General features: G+C 41.5%; 1 protein-coding gene across 6 annotated transcripts in view; it reads left to right on the forward strand.

Annotated features, from left to right (window-relative positions):
- Positions 1–23995, forward strand: part of DAAM2 (dishevelled associated activator of morphogenesis 2) — a 325498-nt gene that overhangs the window by 260631 nt on the left and 40872 nt on the right. For 5 of the 6 annotated variants that reach the window (XM_053305346.1, XM_053305362.1, XM_053305353.1 and 2 more), the window contains 6 exons: positions 15–122; positions 2700–2732; positions 3595–3701; positions 20958–21042; positions 23261–23367; positions 23893–23981. In XM_053305346.1, coding sequence (XP_053161321.1) covers positions 15–122; positions 2700–2732; positions 3595–3701; positions 20958–21042; positions 23261–23367; positions 23893–23981 — 529 coding nt within the window. The remainder of the gene's footprint in view (positions 1–14; positions 123–2699; positions 2733–3594; positions 3702–20957; positions 21043–23260; positions 23368–23892; positions 23982–23995) is intronic. The other variant, XM_053305390.1, reaches the window with a different exon arrangement.

Raw genomic sequence — 23995 nt, forward strand, 5'->3', positions numbered from 1 at the left:
TCTTTGGATTGTAGGAGAAAATACATGGCACAATATGGCACGAAATTGATGATTTAAAGGCATTCAAGATGTTGGATCTGGAGGACTTTGAAAAAATGTTCTCAGCTTATCAGAGACACCAGGTGAGTATTCTCTGTTCTTTTCCATCACCTTACCCAGGGCTGCTCAACTTCAGTCCTCCAGCTGTTTTTGGACTACAACTCCCATAATCCCAAGCTACAGTGGCCAATAGCCAGGGATTATGAGAGTTGTGGGCCAACATTTGCAGGAGGGCTGAAGTTGAGCAGTTCTGCTCACACAAAGTGTTCCTTATGCTTCTTGGAGTAAATAGTTCCCGCGACTGGTGCACAAATAGAGAGGAACCAGAAGTTGGAAGTGTTTTCTCTCTCATGTGTATTTGATGCATTCAAGGTAAAGACAGGAGCCCAATAAAGCAATTGGGTTATTACTTAGAATCTGCCTTGTAGTTGCCTCTGTCCTCAGTGCATAAATGACATTCCTGGAACCTGGTTCATAATACTCCAGTTTGGTTTGGAATGCTGGTTGCTATAAGCTGTAGAGCTTTGTATCTGGTGCTGATACTTTATTTTTAATTTCTCCTGCTCATTTGCTCTTATAACCCAGTCATATTTTGTGAGCAACTAAAAGAGTTTTGAGTAGTGAGATTTGATTAGTTGGGCTTTGTGTTGGTTTTACTTTTCTTCCTTTTTCTTTCCAGCAACTCTACTGGATAAACTGGTTAAAGACCATAACATTAGCAGCATGTTTTAACTGTAGCTATTTATTTGATCTCTCCCCTCCCCACCCCACTTTTTTGGAGAAAGCGAATTACCTGCATTCTGTCTGCCTCTGGTGAATGAGATTCAGCTAGGGGAAAAAACAGTGGGGTTTTTTACCCCTCTTTGCGTTTTCTCCAGATGTTTCTTTCTATCTGTTGGAATGTATTCTGAAAACATGGTCTCACTCTCTTCAAGGCTTCTTGAAGCAGCTTGCTTGGCAGTTGTGCAAATGACAGCTTGGAACTGCTTTGAATTCTAAACCTCTCTACTCCACTGATGTGCAGTTGTGAAACTAAAATCTAATTAACTCTGTTTTCTCCCTCTGCTTTTCCTTTAGTGCTGTATTACAAATGGCATATAGGCATTGTGTAAACCTGTTCCTCAATATATTAGAGAATATAGATAGGGATTCCAGTATCATATTTTAGAAAGATAAATTTGAAAGCGTTTATAGGGGCATGCAGCCCTCATCTATTTTCCCAAAATGGAAATTTTATACCTATGCTAGTCTTGACAGATGCTGATCCAAATTCTTTCATAGAATCCTCCAGTGATTGCAGTTTCACCAGTGCCCAAGCCAGTGGTGTAACTATAATAGGGCATGGGGAGACAGTTGTCTGGGGGTCCACTGCCTTGGGGGCCCCACCAGAGGCAAGTCACATGACTGATTCCCCCAGCCGTGCACCTGCCTGGGCTTCCTTCAGTTGTATTCATCCTACGAAATTGATGTGAGTGTTAAGACCTGGAGCTACCAGAACAGCAGCATGTCTTTCTCTAGTACCATTAAATGACTTGCATCGTCCACAATTTACAAAACCTTAAAAAAAATAATTTAGGATGATGTTCTATTGTGGCACATAGGGGATATATATATATTTGTGTGTGTGCTTTTTGTTACCACTATTCACCCTCATTTAAGATTTCTTTGCTTCATGAGCTGAGCTTCAGTGAGCGGGGTCCATTTTAAAATCTTGTCTCTGGGCCCGCTACAACCTTGCTACGCCCCTGGCCCAAGCAATGTATTCCAGTTCTTATTCTTCTTCACAGCTGCAAAGAGACAAGTGTCCTCTCCTATGACTGAAAACATTCTTCTTTCAGTCTTAAACAGAAGAAGATTTCATTCATTTCAATAAGACTTAATCCCCAATTAGTATGTTTAGGATTGTGGTCCTATTGATTCATATCAGTAAGACTGCTTTTAAAAAAGAAAAATAAGATCAAGACATCAAACCCTGTTCTTCCATTTAAAAAATCTGACAAGAACTTTCCCTGTTTCATTCTTATGATTTCCACCTTCTCTCTCTCTCTCTCTCTCTCTCTCTCTCTCTCAGAAAACGTGTAGTCTTTCCAACAATTACCTTCCATAATTTTGTGACTTTTAAACTTCTGTCAAATGTATCCAAATCCCTATTCTTGTTCTTGAGAAAGAGAGCATGAATGAAATATTTATTTTTCCTGTTGCAATTAACATGTATTAATGTTGTTTCCAGTTTAAACTGCTCACTCTTTCTTTGAAAAGACAAAGGGTCTGTTCTCCCCACCCTAAAAATGAATCAACCAAAAAATTACTCCTCAGTCACTCCTTACTGTTTCAAATCATTATTTATTGTTAATGTTTATTTTATGATCATTATGAGGCTTAATTGGTGTTAGTATTGTGCAAAAGGGGTCTTGCACAAAAGGTTCAAGCACGCTGTTATATCCCTGCTGACTATTCAGGGTATATGTGTGCATGGAGGGGAGAACAAACCCTGTTGTGTTCCTCTTTGTTTCTTTTAATAAATGGTCACGTTACTGGCATAGCATTTTCATCGCTTAGAAAACCAAACAGTGTTGCTTTGGTAAGCTCCATACCTTTATTGTAGTAGCTAACTGTTGGCATGTTTCCTTCTCTGTTATCTTCAACTGCTGCCTGGGTAGGACCTGCTAACTAACCCTTCCTCCAGCAAGCAGGTGAGTACTATGGTCTGTCCCCTCTCTCTGACTTGCAGAGTTCTATTCCACTGTTTACTTTTAGAGATCCAGCAGCAACACCACGATCCAAACTGTTTACTGCATGAGTAAGCCTTCACTTTTATCTGCACTTTAGTGAGCTATCCGTGGCAGGGAGGAGATAGTAAGGGCTCTCTTGCATGAATTTTGAAGAGTGACATGGAAAACCACCACTTTCATATATCTAGATCCACAGGCAGCAAGGACAGATGGAAGTATGTTATCATATCTTCCTTGTCAGACATGGTCAGAAGGGAGATGTTTTGCTCACTGTTCCTGAGTAGTAATTTTATTTAGATAGATTCCACAGCTGGTACTTCCCCATGGAGGTGTTTCAGATTTCTGTTTGTTGGGATACACTATATAGGCACAAACTGCACCATAATGCATGAAGGTTTTTGGTTAGGTTTTATTTTATGCTATAACTTTAATTATGCTACAAAATGTAGTTTAGCTGGGATAAATCTTATCTAAAGTGATGGAAATAAGTTAAGAACCAGGCACAGTAAATACAAGAGCGGATGAGTGTTATTCGCCTCATTTACAATCCAATGTGTGTAATTATACCAGAGTTAGCAATTAAATATTATCGGTTTAACAAGGAGAGATTGAGATCTGTCATGTGCTTCCCTAATCTTTTAAAGTCCTTTTTTTTAAAGCATTACAGTACTTTGGGATGAATTTCCTCATAGGTTCAACTTGTTGGACTGAACACTGACTACTTAATACAGTTGTTTATTTCTAATTACTACACAGTTAGAAAAAAAGAGGATGAGGAAGAAAATTCATGGTATTGATTTTCATGTTTTTACACTGTTTGTAGAAGGAAATGGGATCAACTGAAGACTTGTACCTCTCCAGTCGAAAAGTCAAAGAGCTTTCTGTGATTGATGGCCGGAGGGCTCAAAATTGTGTCATCCTCCTTTCTAAGTAAGTGTGCTTAAACTTGAAGTTTCTTGTTGTTTGGTTTCTGGTTATGCAGAAATGATACAATATTGTAGCCTCAAATATTTCATCTCAATGCAAAGTAGTAGGTTAAGATACAAGCTAATTTGAGAAATAAAAATTCAAGGTGTGAATCCAAATATGAGTCCAAATGATATAATTTGGATTTTGAATCTGTGAGTTCAAGCATTAGGTGTCCGTTTTTCAGTTGGGGTTTCTAGAGTTCCAGAGCTCAAGAGAAAATGTTTGCCCTAAAGTCAGATTTTGATGATGAGCTGCAAATTAAAATTTTGTGGGTCTCTTGACTAAAATTTGAGGGGGGAACTGTCAAATATCAGATGTAGAGATGTATGTCAGCATCACTTCTGCCCGCCAACTCTGAGCAGTAGCTCTAAGTTCAGCCCTGAGCTGGGAGGAGCAGTTGGGCTCCATGCCCTATTCCAGGCTGGAGAGCCCAGAGCTCAAAACCTCAGAACCCTGGAGCCAGTGCTCTTTGAGCCCATGCCCCCTGATAAACCAGCTCCTTCCATCCCAAATATTGCATGCTCCTCCAAGCCTGCACAGCAACCTCAACAACAGGCCAGGAAGAAAGTGGTTGATAGGAATAGGAGGAGTGTATAATACACTCCAGAGGAAGAGGGCTGCTGATTTAAAGGCAAGTGGTGGAGCAACTTGTAGGAGGACTAATCTGAGCCTGGAAGTATCTAAAACATCATTCCTCTTCTGGTCCTTGTTGGAGCAAGTTGCTTACTTGGAGCTCTCCATGGTACTGCAACTGTGGCTACCTTGTCTTGCCTCTTCTCCTGTTGGACTTTGTGGATTCCTGCATGTGGGATGGGGCACAACACCAGTTCTGCAGGAGATAAAGATGCTTGGCAGAAGTTGCTCAACATTAGAAGTTGCTTAAACTTTAGGATCCAGCAGATATTTTGATTTTCATTGTGTATACTTTATATTGATTTATGTCCTGACATACTCTAAATTGTTTGCCTAAACTCTTAAGCAAATATTTCCAACCTAAGGTGTCACATTTATTTTAAAAAGTATTCCTTTTTCTAATTATGTTTAATAGTTCCTCTGTCTTCTGGTTGCTTTATTATAAACAGGTGTCTCTCTACCATTAATATCATCCTGTTTGCCGACCTCATTATTTGCAGCAATGAGCAAGAATAATCATATGCAAATACTTTATTTGCACGTAAAGTCTGTAGTGTGCAAACAGATGGTGTATTGACATCTTTGGCATGTATTTGTAAGTAGATGACCCCTTGCTGCTTGTCAGTAGCAGAGAGGTCAAGAACTGAATTGCTTGTGGAGACAAAACTGCCTGTTCTGTTTTTAGAAAGTTTGAGTCTAATTACTGGAGATGTAGTGAGTACAAAGAATAGAACAGAACCAAACCATGAAAGCAAGACAGATCAAATTATTAAACTTTTTAAAAGCCCACAAGTAAATGATACAAGCTGTGCTCTTCTTCAAGGATACTTGTATAGATAAAACAAATATTTGAACTTAAGACAAACAGAATTCAGACATGCTTATATATTACTGAATAACTACTAATTCATAGTCTCCTTCAGATATACAAAGCACTTACAAGATATCACGTTAATAACAATATTTTTAAATGCTTTGTTAATGCTCTTATAAAAATTATTTCATAAGGAAAATGTGCCAGATACAGTATATTAAAGCAAAAGAAAGAAAAAAAAAAGATTAATGCTTATGTCTCTTTAAATGTCACATTGATTAACTATCCTTCACTTAGGACTCAGAAAATATTTTTTTCTCCAATGTCTAGAAAGAGCAGTATTTTCCCTAAAACACATCATTATCCTCTTTTGAACGATGAATAACTCAGGTGAGGTTGTTGTCAAAATCTTTTTAAACAAATAATCTAATCAGTGGCCAGGTGAAGAGGTCTCATTTAAAATTACTTACTTCCTACATGGAGAAACAACACATTCTTACAGTAGCAATTTGCTTTGCTCTTCTTAGAATTGATTTAAGACTGAATCTAAGATGGAGGCTTCAATGATCGGTAAAACAAGCTGTGTCTTTTTAAACAGAATATTTTGAAAACATTTCTTACAGCTTTTTGAAATGATTTACTGATAGATTTTTTACACTCTTCTTCTGTTTTCTTTCCTCTAATTTTAGACTATAAGCTGCCCAGGGCAGGGGCCCATCCTATTACACTTCGAAAATCACTTTGATAGTGCTATATAAGTAAATGTTATGCATATTATTATATTTTTCCATATCCATGCTATGCTTTCTGAGAACCTGGAACATGTATTTCTCTAGGGTGATTGAACCAGAAGGCAATTCACTAGGACATTTGCAGTATTTCATTAGAACGTGGATATTTCCTTGAATAAAAGTTATGTTTAACAACTGACCAAGGACCACAAGATTAAAATGTCCAACCTCAGTTGTAAGGAGGGTCTATTCTGATTGGAGCTTGATATAGTTTCTTTTTCCTTAGGGCAAAACCCCCAGATATAGCAATCCCCACATGTTTGTAGTATAGTGTGTGTGTGTGTGTGTGTGTGTGTGTGTGTGTGTGTATTATATTTGTCCATCACCCCAAACTCAGTCTCTGAATTTAAAGCCATAAGTCTAGTTTAAAAGCTTAGATGGAAAAAGTGTCTTTAAAGACTGCTTAAAAGTTGTCAGAGATGGGGAGGTTCTTATTGCAGCAGGGAGTGAGTTCCAGAGTCTTGGGGCAGCAACAGAGAAGGCCTGTCCCTGCAGACGAACCTCTCCGGATTATCACAGTGTATGATGGGACTCATGGTGAAGATGTTCTTTTAAATACCCTGGGCCTAAGCTTTTTAGGGTTTTATAGGTTATAACCATCACCTTGTGTTTTTCCGGGAAACTTATTGATAGCCAGGGTAGTTCTTTCAATATAAGGGTTATTATGGTCTCTTCGAGTTGACCCGGAGACCAACCTGGCTGCTGCATTCTGTACTAACTGCAGTTTCCAGACTACGTACAAAGGCAGCCCCACATAGAATGTGTTGCAGTAGTCAAATCGGGATGTTATCAGCATATGTACTACGGGTTTGAGGTCATTTTTTAGAATGAGCAAAAAACTCATTCTAATTAGAAGTGCAAAAGACTGCTTTGCTAGCCTAATCACATCCAAACTCACAACATTATGTTCCTGATTATCACTCTTCCTTATTTATGAATTAAATTTTAAGAAAGGAGACTGTGTAAGAGGTTTCTTTGAGGCCGTCCTGTTGGTCTGAGTTGGGATAACAAAGAATAACAGCAGCCCTGGAAAAACTGCTGTGCTGAAGGGCAAAACAGACAAAATGCTAACAGTATTATTTCTGCTTCATTTCTGTTTTTCCCCTTAATTAAAATAGCAGCTGTTGGGAGTGGGGGTGGGAAAATCAGGATTGGAACCATGTGCCACAGGGTGGGGGCACTTAATTCTTTCCCCTCAAGCCATGTTACAAAAATGGCCCTCTTGAAATTGCTGTAAGCACTGCAGGAGAAGCTTCCATTGATGCCGATGAAATCAGTGTCTGTGAAAGTTATTATGAAGGATTTGGGGTGGGAAACAGTGAGGTTCTACAATGATCGGTGTGTAGAGCCTAATAGGGTTCTGTGGGGAGAGCGAATCCCGCTCTCCCTGCAGATGATCATCAGGCTAGCCCTGGGCAGCCATATCAGCCGCCCACATGACTACCGGCTCTGTCATGGAGCCGGTAGGAGGCTTGCTGTTGCCTCCAAGTTGGGGGTCTACTCATGAGTCACCATGGTGCATGCTCTGGTGATTCACGATCAACTAAATGGGGTTAGCAGAGCGCTCACTCCACTAACCATTTAAGGAGGGGCAATTAAGCAGGCTAACCACCGAGAGCTGCGCAGCTCCTAGTGGTTCACACGTGTGGGAGAAACCGGGCTGGGCTTCCTTAGCCCGGTTTGCTCCGTGCATGTGAATAGCCTCAGTATCTTTTAACCTACACCTTTACAACATGTTTGGCCATCAGAACCAACTTATAAGGGTGTTGTTCACACAGGGCTTTTAACTCGCATCTCCTCTGGAATGGAAGGGTGTGCGTTCACATATCAGCCAGATTTATCCTGAAATCCCTGTGAGCTGTCTTCACACACTATTCAGGTTTTTCATTGTGCATTAGAGTATAGCCCGATTTATAACCAGGGTAAAAAAAAAATCTACTTTTTGCAGTGGATGTTTTGGAGCAACTTTGAACTCATAGGAACATAGGAAGTTGCCATGTACCAAGTCAGATCATTGGTCTATCTAGCTCAGATTTGTCTTCACTGACTGGCAGCAGCTTCTCCAAGGTTGCAAGCAAGAATCTCTCTCAGCCCTATCTTGGAGATGGTGCCAGGTAATTTTTGAGACTGTATTGTTTAACAAGAGGAAGGGCAGAGAGACTAGTACTTCTTAGTAATGTCTACTTTCTTCCATGTCATTTTGTCTCATGGTAGGACTAGCTTTGCAGTGTCTCCATATTCTGGTCATCTGATGTATCTCTTTGCTTCCTTCTATTCCCAGGCCCTCCTGAACCTCCAGTTCTTTGCTTTCTGTATATGTACACGCACACTTTATCTGTGGTCATACTGAAGAAGAGGAAACCTGATAGGGAGATAGGACATAGGAAGCTGCCATATACAGAGTCCAGCCATTGGTCCATCTAGCTCAGTATTGTCTATACAGACTGGCAGAGGCTTCTCCAAGGTTACAAGCAGGAATTTCTCTCAGTCCTATCTTGGAGATGGCGCCGGGGAAGGAACTTGAAACCTTCTGCTCTTCTCAGAGCAGCTCCATCCCCTAAGGGGAATATCTTACAGTGTTCACATGTTTAGTTTCCCATTCATTTGCAACCAAGACAGATGCTGATTAGCTAAAGGGACAAGTCATGTGTGCTACCACAAGACCAGCTCTCCTTGCAGTAAAGCCTCACAGTAAACCTGTGGTAAAGCCTGCTGTCTGAAAACCCTCAATGCAACCTTTTCACATTGTCCTGTAATGCCATAGCAGAAGACTGTTACATACTTATATGCATTTATTTTTCCAAATCCAAATCACAGATGTTGTGCTAAGAGTACAGTACCTGAAAGTCATCTGTTACATAAACCAATATCATGATCCATTCAGATCACTGTTTAATCTGAAATGGGAGCTCATTTTTGGCAATTGACATCTAATGTGCCACCCCCTTAACCTCAATGGCTTGATCCATATATCAAGCTAAGGGCAGTTTAAATATGTTTTGTGGGCAATTATCTTTATTAGCCTTTAAAAGAGCCCTTAAGATGCTTTTTTTTAAGCCTGGCTTTTAGTAATCTTTGAATGTTTTGAATTATTTTAAATCATTGTTTTAATAGTTTTGGTGTGTTTTTATTGTATTTATTGTTTCACCTAGAGCCTTGGAGTCTGGTGGTTTTATAAATTAAATATATGAATACAATAATAATGTAAGGATCTTTTTAATCACTCCTCTGCTAGCTGCTTTTGCTTCTTCCACATCTCCTTTTAATTGGCTGTTGATTCTTAAGAACTATAGCCAAAGGCAAGATGGTATTTGCTTCTGCCATTTCCCAAGCTCTTTTTGTAGCAAACGTTGCATGATGAACACGTTGCATGATGTAACACACTTTCACATTATGCAAAAAGTGTACATTGAGAGTACCTCCTCTCAAAAGTATGTAAAAAAAATTTACAGTGTAAATTATACAATTTACAATTGTAAATTTACAACATAGTGTAAACTGAGAGACCCTCCTGAAACTCTTGAGTACCACACCCTACTTTCAGGTTGCCCTTTCTCTTTTCCAACAGCTGTTTCCAATTGATTGTAACTTTGCATATATCCTTGTAATTTATTCCCCCTCTGTTTACACTACACTGTCATGCCCTTTAAAGTAAAATAGCTGTACAGAGCCCCCACCCCCACCACTACTTGAAATGTTTTTGTTTTACTAACACTGTCTTAGAAAGGGTTAGGCAAGTCTCATATTTCATAGGGCTGAAGAAGCCAAAAGCTAGCGTGAATGGGAAATAACCATCTCTTTTTCTCTTTGCCTTTCCTTTAACAAAACTGTGGGAGCAGAAATTAACCAGGACAGATGAAAATTGGATTACTAGCTGGCCTGTGCTGATGCTGAGATGAATGTGGAGCTCTCCTTCAGAGCTACTTTTCTCTTTCTCAATGTCTTTTCCAGTAATTGAAAAATAATGCATTGGTGCATGGCCTGCATTTTGCTCTCCAGTGCATATTTCTGCTCTCATGCACACAGCAGAGTGTATCCTCTGTGTGTGTGTGTATGTGTGTGTGTGCGCACGCACGCACGTGAGCATGCTCAGATGTGTGCTGTTCCACAAATATTTGCATATGACATACCAGTGTCCGTTAGCAGTTTTACAGTATGTTCCCGTTGCCTTTGCAAGTTCCCAGGCTGATGTATCAAACAGTTGCTGTTAGCATCTAGAGATTTATTAGGAGTTCCATTCCAACAGTGGGTGGGGAAACAACCCATCCGCAGTTTTAATATCAATTTTGTAAACAGAGAGCCTCTCAAAGAAAAGACCCATGCATGAATTTTATGTCAGGTAGTCAAACCAGCTGAATCTTGGAGTAGCACACATGGCAGTGTTTTAAATGCATTTATTAGTTCCTTCTTGTTGGAGGGCTGTGCCTCTTCAAGCTCTTCTGTACACTACAAATGAGACTTTCAAAACAAAATGGGCAGATGCTGTATGATGCTGCCTAGGGGGATGAATTGTCTATCTACTGTTTATTTAATTTATGCTTTATTTAGATATTTCTATTCTGTCTGTCAAATTCAATTTTCCAAGGCAGTTTTTAAATTAAAGCTCAGTATCAGTTGCAATAGTGAAATAAATGAAAGCAGCAACAGTTCAAGCTAAGAGGATTTTTAAAAAGTATTTGCCTGACACCAAAGTAATAGTGATGTAGGTGTCATATCAGCCTCTTTGGGGAGGGAATTTTGTAAACATGGCAGTGCTGTAGAAAAGGCCCGCTCTCTAGTCATCACTTGCCTTACCTGTGATGGACGGGGCACTTGGTGGAGAACTTCTGAAGGTTATTTCAGAATATGGGCAAGTTGATTCAGGAGCAGGTGCTCCTTTGGGTACCCATGCCCCAAGCCAGATAGGCCAGCACTATGAATGGTGCTTGGATATTGGTAGTGGAGTTTTTTTTAAGACCTGACAAGATACATCTAGTCTCCTGCATTTTCAACTGACTGTAGTTTGCAAACTACTGTCTTCAAGGGCAACCCATGTACAATGTGTCTTGTAAACTTGATGAAGAAATAAAGGGCCTTTCTTTTAAACAGTTGGTACAGAAGTGTTTTGCAAAGAACACCTATCCATAGTATCCACATTATCCCCTCATTGCCATCTCAGTTTCCAGAAGGGATGAGTGCTAGAGCATTTTGATGCCCAGTCTAGAAGCATGAGACATCTCTAGAAAAGGCAGGATCACCTTAGAATTGGTGCATTGGTGGGGTGCATCTGAAGGCAGGGAAGCCAGTCACACTGTCTTTCATGTTTAATATGAATCATGACTTTGAATCCAGAGATGGCTCAATTGTTCAGCCCTGTAGAATGAAGAGATGACTAGTGTTGTTGGCCTGACTTGGAGAACAGACTCCTTTTAGATTTTCTTTTTAGATCTGAAGCAGATCTAAAGATTTTCCTTTTAGCTCTTTAGATCTGCCCCCTCAGTTTTGAGCCTCCTGCAAGAGCTAGAACAGGTTTTATCTTTGTCTTCAGATAACTTTTTCTGTCTTCCTTCTTTTTACCAGTATTTAGGCTGTCAAACAAACTGCTCTCCCAAGGGAAATGACTGAAAATAGTTGTCATTGCATATATGAAATGGAGTAACTGGAAAACACTAGATCATTGACTGTATTTCTTGAGGGAGGTAGCATCCAGAAAGAGGGCTTAAAAAAAAGGTCTTTGATGGATAGTTTTACCTTCAGTTCAGTGTGCAGTAAGCTCTCCAGTTAAATCAGACATGCCATGTGCAGCTATCCTGTCTTAAATCTCTCTCAGCAGGCTGTGTGCTCAGCTTAACTCTCCATACATCACAAAGTCAGGTAGGCTTCTGTTTTTTTAGCAGAGGGAGACCTAATGAGAGCCAGAGGAGAGAAGGCAAAGCTAAGCAAGCTGAGATTAAAAAGGAGGCACTGCCTTATAATGACTTGCCATGAAGCAAGGATACCAAGGGAGGTAATGGATTCTGTATCCCTACAGACCTCAAGTCAATAGCAGGCACGCGTGAAAAAGACGTATGCTTGCTAAATACCAGTTAATGAGCTCTGATACAGTAATATCCACCAGAAAGAGTACATCATTTTAATGGCCCCCCTTTTGACCTTAAAATCTGCACTGTGCTAGAATGCTGGAATCTCCAGGTTTATTTTAGACTTGCTCTGTTTGCCTCATAGTTGGCCGTATTTGCATTGTTGCATTAAGGGACCACTTTTGATCAGCACTCAGGCAACGGCTGAAAATGTAGAGAACAGGAGATAGAGCACATGATGAATACTGTATTACTTGTTCTTGGTAGAGACAAGGCTTGGGAAGTAGATAAGAATAAGCAAGTAAGGCTCTGGGCGGTGGTTTCTATACATTTGTAGATCCTACCCTCGTAATATGATAGTGTGAAACAGATGAAGTTGTCAATAAATAATTATTGGCAAGTGGGAAAATGTGATGAATTCTTTGTAAATATTTGAAAGTATAAAATGGGGGTAGGAGGAATTACGAAATTTGAAAGCATAATATACGTTAAGAAGTAGTATATTCTACTGAGCTTTATAGATTCTTTTGAGGATCTAGGTGTTTCTAACCATGTGGACTGGAAACATCTTTTATAAACAGTAGAAAGTGAAGGTTGCAGTCCTACACATACCTTTTTCAGAGTGTGCCTCATTAATTCCAAGTAAACATACATAGTATTGGACTGCATGATTCTTGCAGGCTGCACAAAATCATGCTTAGCACTGTTAAAATCTGGTGCCTATACATGACTTAACCTTAGTTTTATGTATTCTATGTTCAGGGGAGAAGTTTCCTATTTTACCCATTGCTAATAATGACTATACAATGATACCTGGAAAGGCCATGGACCCCACTTTGGTAACTGTGTTTTCCCATGCAGCCTTCTGGCCCCTTTTCCAAATGGTGGTTTGTTGTGCAAAAGGCTGTGTTCCAGGAGCACTGAGGCTGTTTATTGGGTTTGACTTTGGCCCACTTCTGTCCAAAATGAAGCACTGACTGATTGTGGGGCTAAAGTGAAGAAACCAGATCAAACCATTTGCACACACACACACACCCCAGGGCTTCACTCCTCCAAGTTCTCATATGACACCAGGCAGAGAGCAGGAGACCAGTCACTTTCCTGAATCTTAATTTCCAGTGGCAAGGAAGTAGCCTCTGCATGCGACAGCATGAGGTGGTCCCTTCAGGCGGCAGATTATTGGAACACCAGCAGGGTGGCAAGATGCCCCTTGCTTTTGCCATTGGAGCAGCGCTTTGGGACTGATCTGGCTCTTGCAAACTCTGCAAGGAGTACACCGCTCTGGGCTCCTTGGAGGAAGAGCAGGATATAAAATGTAAATAATAAATAAATAATAATAATACATTGTGAGCCATTTTGGCACAGGGGACTCTTTTCTCATAATTTTGCTATGTAAACCACCTTTAGAACCTTTTCATTGAAAGTGGTAAATATATTTAATAATAATAATTTTAAAATTTTCTAATCTGTTTTTCTTAAGAGTCTGAAAATGCGTGAGTATACCCTCAGTAGGAGTATTTTCAAATTGGGAGGATGTTCCTCAGCACTGTCCCTCCCTTATTGTCCTGTCATTTTATTAATATTTTTCTTCCACTCTCCAACTTTTTAAATGTTCTAAACTTTCTATTCTGTGACTGTTTTTACATGCAAGGCTTAAACTGTCTTTTCGCCTTTTTTGTGCAATTTATTAACATCTGATCATTGCTGGTGCAGTAGGGGGAAAAATGGAGGAGAAGCATTTGTGTTGCAAAGGGGCATTCTGGCCAGTTTAAATTGGTAACAGGAGTATATAGTAAAAGCTTTAAAACTTTTATAAGAGATTCTTTGAGCTACAGACGTGAAATTTCCCTACTTCACTAATACTAGACTGTACATATACCTTTAAAATACTGTCAGTAATTGAGGTTTCCCCACCCTCTCTCAGCAGTAAACCCTTCCCTCCACACACCATCTCTCTACCTCCAATTCCACTGCATGATGGTAAGATCTTACTTTTCTATCCTAGATCATGCTGCAGTTATTTTAACACCAACAGTAAAATGTAGTCCCCTCCACCTTCTAGACTGGAAAAGGCCCCGAAGTAAGGGCTTTCTCTTTTACCATGTATTTATTTAAATTTAATTTATATACCACTTGGCTCCAGGGCTCTAGGTGATTCCTGGACTCTAGCCCTTGCAGGCACTGACTCAACCAAAGGGACAGAGGCAAGGTATTAAGCCAGAATGACATTTTTGTCCTTTTTCTCAATATTCTTGTCTCGATCCCCTCTGCTTAGTCATTCATAAGTGGTTTGAAACAAGGAAGTTATTTAAACCGAAGGAGATAGTGCCGTTTTTGTTGAATAGCTATGATATGATTCACATCACATTGCTCCACCAACACTTTGGTCCCCTTTCGGCAATCTGTCTAATTCTGGCTACAAGCCTCCTTTTTTTCTGTAAGATGAACTGAGCTATAACGAATTGGGAACTCCAAGAATGCATTACGTTAGTTGGCAATTTGCAGCCCTTTGCTGTTTTATCTAGAGAGAATGAGAATGGATGGAAATTTTGTTTCCAAAACACTGCAGTAAGCAAACTGGAAGTGTAATATCCCACGTTATAATTGACTTGCAAAGGAAAGTAATGAATACGAATTGTTCCCTTTGTTAAGCAGGGCCCACCTTGGTTTGCACTTGGATGAGAAACTATATGTTAGTTCTTTAAGATATGTCCCTTGGGGGATGGGGCCATAGCTCAGTGGAAGAGCATCTCCATGCTTGCATGCAGAAGGCCCCAGGTTCACTCTCTGGCTCTCCAAGTAGGGCTGGGAGAAACTCCTGCCTGGAACCTTGCAGAGCTACTGCCAATCAGTGTAAAAAATACTGTGTTAAGAAGGACAAACATTCCGGCTTGCTATAAGAAACTTCCCATGTTCCTAGAAGAAGCTAAGATTGTTGGGTTCAGATGTTTTGATCAATCTTGACTTTTCCTAACTTAGAAAGGAGGTAGACATTCACACAGGGATGGGAGTGGGTAGCGGAGGCTGCCGTGGGATGTTGTCGGGGCAGAAGGAGGCCAGTGGCTGCCCAGGTCCAGCTTGCTGCTGTGCCCCCCTAGCCCCGCCTTCTGCATCTGATGTCAGATGCTAAGCCCCTTCATCTGACGTCAGATGTGGGAGGCATATCTTTGCTTGCAAACAGGGCTGCATGGCCCCATTTGCGAGCAAAATCCACTGGCCTGCGACGTGTAAAAGGGAGAATCGCTCCCAGCCACTCCGTGAATGCGGCACTGGTTTAGCTTGGAAACGGAGCCGCGAGCACAATCCAGTGCTGCATTCACAGCGTGGCTGGGAACGACTCTCCCTGCCTTTTAGGCAGGGAGAGCTGCTCCAGCCGCTCTGCTAACGTGGCACTGGCTGGGGATTTTGCCTGCAAACGGGGCCATGCAGCCCCGTTTGCAAGCAAAGATACGCCCCCGTGTCTGATGTCAGATGCAGGGGGCGTGGCTGGGGCAACAGGTGCGGCCCCTGATTGGCAGTGGCCCAGGTTATTCAAGCTCGTTTGCTCAATGGTGGCTCCGTCCCTGAATGTTGTGCAGAAGGGTTTTGTGTGGAGCTTGGCAGCAACAGCCAGCGTGGTGTAATGGTTAGAATGCTGGACTAGGACCGGGGAGACCCGTGTTCAAATCCCTGTTCAGCCATGATACTAGCTGGGTGACTCTGGGCCAGTCGCTTCACTCTCAGCCTAACCTACTTCAGCAGGATATAAAATGTGAAATAAAATAAATAAACAGAGGTTCTGCATGACATCTAAACCCACCCAGTGTCTGACTAGGGCTAGATCATCTCTTCCATGAGAAATGAGCAAAATGTACAGATGAAGCAGAATTGGATTTTTCCTCTTCTTTCTGAGGATAAATGATATACTTTTTGTGTCCTTTTTCTGAAGCATTTTCTTTGTTGGGTGTTAGCTTAAACTGTACCAATGGCAAGGAGAAAAATGAGAGAGCCCCATCTGTCAATGAAAATATAGCACATGTCCCAGGCTTGTTTAGAATAAGTCACTGTCTCTTTCATTCAATCCCTCCCTCTTCCTTTAAAATGGCCAAACAATAAACCCCTTGATGTCTGCTGATGTTAAATCAGCTGAGGTGTCCTGAGGAGATTAGTGATGAATGAGTCTGTAGAGTCAATAGGCATCATTTATATGTCCGGAAGGGATCAAGAGGGGTGGGCAGGCTAAGTAGCACATTAGAAACTATTTCATAATTGTGCTACATCAAACTGAGTTGGAGATTATCCACACATTTGGATCTCGGCTCTCCAGTATGAGTTACATAAGAACAGCCCTACTGGATGAAGCACAAGGCCCATCTAGTTCAGCATCCTGTTTCACACACTGGCCCACCAGATGCCTCTGGGGAGCCCACAGGCAAGAGGTATGTGCACATACTCTCTCCTGTTGTTGCTCCCCTGCATCTGTTTTTGAGAGGCATTGTGCCTCTGAGGCTGGAGATGGCCCACAGCCATCAGACTAGTAGCCAGATCTGTCCACCATGAATCTGTATAAGCCCCTTTTAAAGCCATCTAAACTGGTGGCCATCACCATATCCCATAGCAAAGAATTCCATAGATTAATTATGCACTGTGTGAAAAAGTACTTCCTCTTGTTGGTCCTAAATTTCCCAGCCTTCAGTTTCATGGGGTGACCCCTAGTTCTAGTGTCATGAGAGAGGGAGAAAAATTTCTCTCTGTCTACCCTCTCCACTCCATGTCTCCCCTTAGTCGCCTCTTTTCCAAGGTAAAGAGCCACAGTTGCTGTAGCCCAGCCTCATAAAGAAGGTGCTCCAGATTCCTGAACATTTTGGCTGCCCTGTTCTCCACTTTTTCCAGTTCTACAATATCCTTCTTAAGATATGGTGACCAAATCTGTACACAGTACTCCAGATGTGGCCGCACCATAGATTTGTATAAAGGCATTATGATATTAGCATTTTTATTTTTAATCCCCTTCCTAATGATTCCTAGCATGGAATTAGCTTTTTTCAAAGCTGTCACACTCTGAAATGACACTTTCCATGAGCTGTCCATTAGGGGTGTGCACAGAACCGTCTGGTCCGGTTCGATTCAAGTCTGGACTCGACCCGAACCAGACTGGGCCAGTTCAGTCTGGCACCCCCTTGAACTCATCTGGTCCGGGGGTGGTGGTTCATGAACATTTTTTTAAAAATAAAAAAATTGTTTTTACTTACCCCCTTTGGGGGATGTTGGAGGTGGTGGTTGGGGGTCCACAGAGGTTCCCCCTCCCCCTGCCAATCTCCCTTATTGCCACCACCAGCTGTCTCCCCTCCAGCGTGGTGGCCATTTTGGAGGCCACCACACCTGCGCAATTGGTCTCTTCGTGGCCCAGGTGGTTCCTTGGAGGCAGCTGTGGGGGGGGGTCCACGGAGGTTCACCCTCATCCTGCCAGCCTCCCTTATTGCCACCCCCAGCTGTTCCCCCTCCGGCACAACGGCCATTTTGGAGGCCACTACACCTGCACAATTGGCCTCTGTGTGGCCCAGGTGGTTCGGGGATGGTTCAGTTTGACCCCGAATGGTCAAATTGAACAGGTTCATGTCGAACATGTCTGCACATCCCTACTGTCCACCACGACCCCAAGATCTCTCTCCAGGGAATTACTGTAGTGGCAAAGAGATCTAACCAGGGAGTTACTGTAGTGGCAAAGAGGAAGGAAAAGGCTTTCTCCTCTGTGTTTCTTCATAAACATATCTGAAGTCCCTGAAGGCTAGCGGGACTGAGTGGGACTAAGAACAGGGTGAATATAATGAAACTTTACAAAAAAAACCCACCCTCTTTGAGATCCAAGTAAATAGATAAAATGCAGTTGCCAACACTATGGTAGGGGCAACCAGGGAGTCCATGTGCTGGAGAAAAAAGTCACAACGGAATAGGGCCAGAGATCAGAGGGAAATGCTATGGCAGATCTTGCAGGAGGCTGAGGCAGGACTGGGAAGGCAGAAAGACAGAATGGGGAATAGTTAGGAAAAGAGGGAAACAGAGGTATTTGGGAAGCACCCAGAGAGCCATACATACAAACCAGGCCAGAATATGGTTGTTCCCCAGGCAAAGAAACGTGGAAGCATTTGCAGCCAGGCCAAGTCGGGGGAACCAATGGGTGGCCCATGTGGGCAGAGCTATGATAGAACCTGAGAGGATAGTGTAATTGCCTTTTAACGTTCGTCTTCAGTTTTGAGTGGCTCACTAACAAAGGGCCATAGAATATAGCTCAAAAGACCATTTCATAATAACTCTGGTCATTCATGAGAGAAAGAAGGTGATCTTTAAGAGGGCTGAGCAGAAATGCAGGTACTTTTTCTGAAAGCTTCTGCCTTCTGCAAGGGCATCGCAAGGTTGGAGCAGGCCCTGGGACAAAAAGTGAAGATGGGCCCCTGCACCCTCCGCCTTCTTCTTTAGAGAAGCTCAAAGGGTAAGAGTAAGAGTAAGCTGTCACCAAAGAGTAAGCTGTCACCAAGCCGGCAAGCCCCGATCCCTCAGAGGCCCAGGGACATCTGTGGATTGTTTAATTGCAGTTATGTCCCTGACCGCCTGTGAAGTTCCTCCCCCTTTAGCCATTTTTCAGGGTGGGTAGTAGGCTATGAACAAAGGAGAAAATGATCATCTTTTCAGAGTGACAGCAATTCTTCATGTCCTCATTTGGAACTGGCTGCATGACATTATGTCATATATGCAGATCTGATTGGTTACATAGTATAGTGGTACCATCACACTTAGTACACTATCCTTGATTGGCTGAGATCACACAGTGAAGGAGACGAAGCCCTCAGATAGTTCCAGAGGAGCAGCAAGGAGTGGGGAACACAGCAACAAAGAGACGCTGAGAACTCTGGGGGTACCAAAATGCTCATATATGCACATATGGTGCAGCTACACTCTGTATTTCTGTGTGTTATCAGCAGAAATGCTTAGCTTGGTTATGGTAAATGAATGTGGAACAGATATGATGGGGCTTGAATTATGCATGCAGTCTGGGGTAGGTCAGTATATGTGCCAGTGGGATAAATCTATATTTGGAACTTATAAGTCCAGTAGGAAAATTGCCGATGATGCAAATCCAGGATTGAGATATTACTTATTTTAGTGTCTCTCTTCTGGCCAAAATCACATTTCAATGTGGTATCTGTGTTACAATCAGCACACTCCCCACCCTGCAGGTAGTCATCTTCTTTCAGGCCTGACTGGAAAGATTTTAGGGATCTGCTTTAGGTTTCTATTCAGTCAGTTCACCTGTTTTTGCTTAAAAAACAACACATCTGCTTTATGTTACTATTGGCTATTTTAAGATGCACTGCACAGTTGGTTAAAGGTTTTTAAAACAACAATGCAAAGACATGATTAACAGCCCTTTGGCCCAGTTGTTTGCCCAGTTTTTAGCAGTGTGCGAATAACACATTTATGGTCGGGCAAATTACAGGCTGTTATTGGGTGTTTCCTGTGAGTGGCTCTGTGCTGCATCAGTATAGACTGTTCTTTGAGATTTAATTGAATCTGCAGTGTACTTTGAGGCACAACCTGCAGGTGTGCCATATATTCCTCTGTAGATTTCCACGTAACTATGTTGAACTATCTTACTATGTGGGCCTGAGAGAGGAGGACAGATCACCTGTCGGATATTTCTTCGCTAGTTGTTGGCCACTGTTACACAAACATTTGGGTGCCTTCCATTTCATTGCTTTTCCTTGTTCTAAGTCATGCTTCAAGATAGCAAGGTGCCAAATTGACAGACATAGATTTTGAAATCTTGGTGAGATCACAACCAGGAGCAGCGAAAAATTCTTAGAGGGTCTTGCTTAATCTGAAACTTGAGTTGGAGGGAACTTCTAATGGGATGTAAGGGAGCAATTCGTTCTCCATGGTCTCTTCAGTTTTTGGATTCTCTGCTAAAACTGATGCCAGTTGGAAGGATGAGTATTTTGTTTTTCCATACTCAAAGAACAACCATTATCCATTCAATATGAATTGTGTATTCTGAGATGAAAGGGAATGACAAAATAAGAATAGTAGTGAAGTTTCTCTGACAGCCCATTCCTATGCTTCAGTGCACAGTTTCAGTGAAGCATAGGAGCCAATGCTAGTCTCCCACCTTAAGGATGTGCCTTGTTCCAGTGTTGTGTACTGGCCCCACCCCATGCACTTGGGCAGCATCCAGCAGTCATTGACTGAATGCACAAATTCACCCTTACATTTTTAATAGATTAATGGAGCAGCACACAAGTTATTCCACCCACCCCCCAAACACATACTTCCATATTTTAATTTCCAGCTGCTGGTTATACTTTTGGCAGTTTAAAAACATTAAATTTCTCAGTCTGAGGCCTGCCAGTAAAAATTAAGCATTGACATTCGTTCATCATTCCACAACAATGATACTATACAGAAGGCAACAGAAAATATCAAACATTTCCATGATTTATTTCTGCAGTTGTTTCATCAGTCTGCATTGTATTTGCCTTTTGCTTTCTCTTCTATACTAAAAATTAGGCATTGGAAGATCCCATAATTGAGAATGTAACTCAGTAATGTAACTTACGTTAACTCCATTCACACATGCGATGAACTACATAGTTCTTTGAAAAAACAACTATATAAAGCAGTCCCATGTGAAACCATTTCCATTATTGTTATGCATGTATTTATTAAATGACTAAGTTTTAGTCACATATTGGAAGTGCTATGAGTTCCTACTAATGTATCCCTTATCCATAATTTTCAGCTTTCAGAAATAAAGTTCATAACCTTCTATTTGTGTTCATTTCTATGGATCAAGGGCTAATTTCCCCAACAAAATCCTGATTAACTTTCATATTTGTCAAAAGATTAGTTGTACAAATGAAATAATTGTACAATATTGATGTTAAAGGTTGAAACTATCTAATGAAGAAATACGACAGGCAATCTTGAAAATGGATGAAGAAGAAGATCTGGCTAAAGATATGCTGGAGCAGGTAAGAGGCTTTCTGGATGCAAATTTTGAAAGCCATGAGACACATTCTTCTCTTTGAGACATTCTTTCTTTCATGGCATCCTATTCATTAGCTACAGCTCAGCCTTCAGGAGAGTAACCTTTGCTTTCTGGTAGTTCTGAGACTGGCTTTGAGATGCAATGGTGTAAATGACAGAATGTCTCTTGCTTGACATACACATTATGTTAATTCCATTATTTTATCTGAAGTCTCTCCTTAGCTGTTAGCCTCCCAAACTGTACCACTAATAATACTATCAGATGGGCTAGTAATAATGCCATCATCTTGTGGAGGAAGTGGAAATTGGATCTGAGACTGAGAGAAGCAGGAGGAGAAAGGGCATGGGCAAAATTCATTTAAAAGAAGAAAGGAAACCAACGTACGTTATTTTAAGGAATCTCTTGAAATAGTGTCTTCACTAGTTTAGGGTGGTGTCTAAGAGTGGGAGGACTCTGCTTGATATCTCTTGATGTCACTACTTGACCTCATGTGACCCACTATTTTCCACTTCTCACCATGAAACATTTTGCAACCCCGCTGCTTTCCCCAGCCCTTGGTCAGCTTTTGTCTTTTTGTATCTTTCAGCTAGTGTGCCTGTCATGCAGAGTCAGGATCCTTTGGTACAGATCTCAGCACAGAATATACAAAGCTGCTTTATATTGAGTCAGACCATTTGATCCAATACCTGCTTTTGGTTATAGTTAGCTCCTATTTCTATTTCCAGTAGACTGGACCATAATGACAATGTCATGGAGTTTAAGGGAACACTCATCAGAAACGTCTATGAAGCTGCCTTGTCCTGAGTTAGCCCTTTGGACCATTTAGCTCAGTCTTTTTTGCACTGACTGGCAGCAGCTCTCCAAGAGGCTTTACACACAGGGCTGTTACCCCGAATCTCCTCCGGAAGAGAGTGTGTGCATTCACACACCAGCCAAACTTACCCCAAAGTCCATTCAAGATCTTTGGAAGCACTCCACACACAAATCGGGCTTTGTGATGTGAATTCTAGCTTATCTCAATGTATTTCCGGATTTTTAAAATGCTGGTTTTAAGCGAGGTTTTTTGAAAACACCAGAGCAAATAGGGAGAGGCACTGAAGTAGAGTCATTAACATGATAAGAGGGATACACTCTTTTAGGAATGCAGATATAAGCTTTAGAAATCTCTCCCCCCCCAATTGGCTAGAAGGAAAACACAGAGGTTTGCTGTGTGAACCTGCACCAAAAGAAAACCCAAGAGGAGAGAGGGATCTTTTCAGCCTCTATCTGGAGATGCCTGGGATTGAACATGGGACCTTCTGTGTGCAACCATTTATTTTTTATTTTTTTAAATTTATTTGATTTCTATACTGCCCTTCCAAAAACGGCTCAAGGCAGTTTACACAGAGAAATAATAAATAAATAAGATGGATCCCTGTCCCCAAAAGGCTCACTATCTAAAAAGAAACATAAGATAGACACCCACAACAGTCACTGGAGGTACTGTGCTGGGAATGGGTAGGGCCAGTTACTCTCCCCCTGATAAATAAAGAGAATCACCACATTAAAAGGTGCCTCTTTGCCAAGTTAGCAGGGGTATATAAATTGAATGAATGCATAAATAAATAATTTTTTGTGGCCAGGCTAAGTGTTGCTCCTGCCAGATATTTTAAAAATATCTGTCAACATATGAGCTTTTAAGTACAGCACATGAATAGGAGTTTGTATCAAGCATCTGTTTAGTGGCATTGATATTGTTCATTGTCTTTGTGAAGCAGAAGCAGGAGGGTGAATAGCCATGGCTTTGTGTGTGTTCAGGGATGAGTGGGGCAGACACTTTTAGAGCCAGATTGTGCTGCACTTGTACCGGGACCCTCTGTAGTGTCTCTGCCATCAAGGGACTCCTTTCTTAATATTAACAATGTACATGGCTGGTGGTAGTTAGAAATGAGGTATCCTGTATGGAATTTAAAAGTATCTAATGAGGTCACTGAGGGGAGAACAGAGGCAGAGTAACAGCCAGATATTTTGAAAAGGTCACTTTTGTATCCACAGCTGCACTGTTTTGAAATTATAAATCAATTAAAAAATGGGGGATTTGGAGCATCATTTCCTAAGCAATTCTGCTAGTTCATTCGCTCGGTATCTGTCTACTTGTTGATTCCCTCATGCTGTTTTGTTTTGTTTCTCATTGGTGGTTTTCTTTGCGCCTGTATTTCCAGCTGCTGAAGTTTGTTCCCGAGAAGAGCGATATTGACCTCCTGGAAGAACATAAGCATGAAATTGACCGCATGGCCAGAGCAGACCGTTTCCTTTATGAAATGAGCAGGTTATATTATTATGCTTATATATTTCTAACATACTTTGCACCTTTTATGAGCATAACATTTTGCAAACAACATGGAGACAAGTTGCTGTCCCAAGGGTCACTGTATGTGTATGTGAGAGAGAGAGAGGGAGAAGGAGAAGGAGAGGGAGAGGGAATGGATTCCCTTTTTTCAAGCTCCTGCTGGTCCAGCTCTGCAGCGGACTGCTCCTCATGTAAGGCAATGGCTACATATGTGGCTTTAGGTACAACATAACAGTTCCTCAAGTAAAGCACTGGCTACATATGATTTACTGTATGTAGACTTGGCAACTGGCTGCAGTTGGTCCTTGTACCGAAAGCAAAGGCATGATAGAATTCCTTATACGTTGTAGGCTACTTGATGAATTCTATTCACTGGGTGATTAAAGCATCTTCAAGTTATGTTAGACTTTGTGTAAAAATAGACCGAGCTCACAGGTGTAAATATGAACTGAGATTGTCTGAGACTCTTCTTGAAACTTAAGACTTCTGCTTCCTTTTCTTCAGGATTGATCACTACCAGCAACGACTTCAGTCATTGTTCTTTAAAAAGAAGTTCCCAGAGAGGATTGCAGAAGCCAAGCCAAAAGTGGAAGGTGAGACTAAAGCC

Source organism: Hemicordylus capensis, chromosome 1 (assembly GCF_027244095.1).
Source record: "Hemicordylus capensis ecotype Gifberg chromosome 1, rHemCap1.1.pri, whole genome shotgun sequence".
NCBI lineage: Eukaryota > Metazoa > Chordata > Lepidosauria > Squamata > Cordylidae > Hemicordylus > Hemicordylus capensis.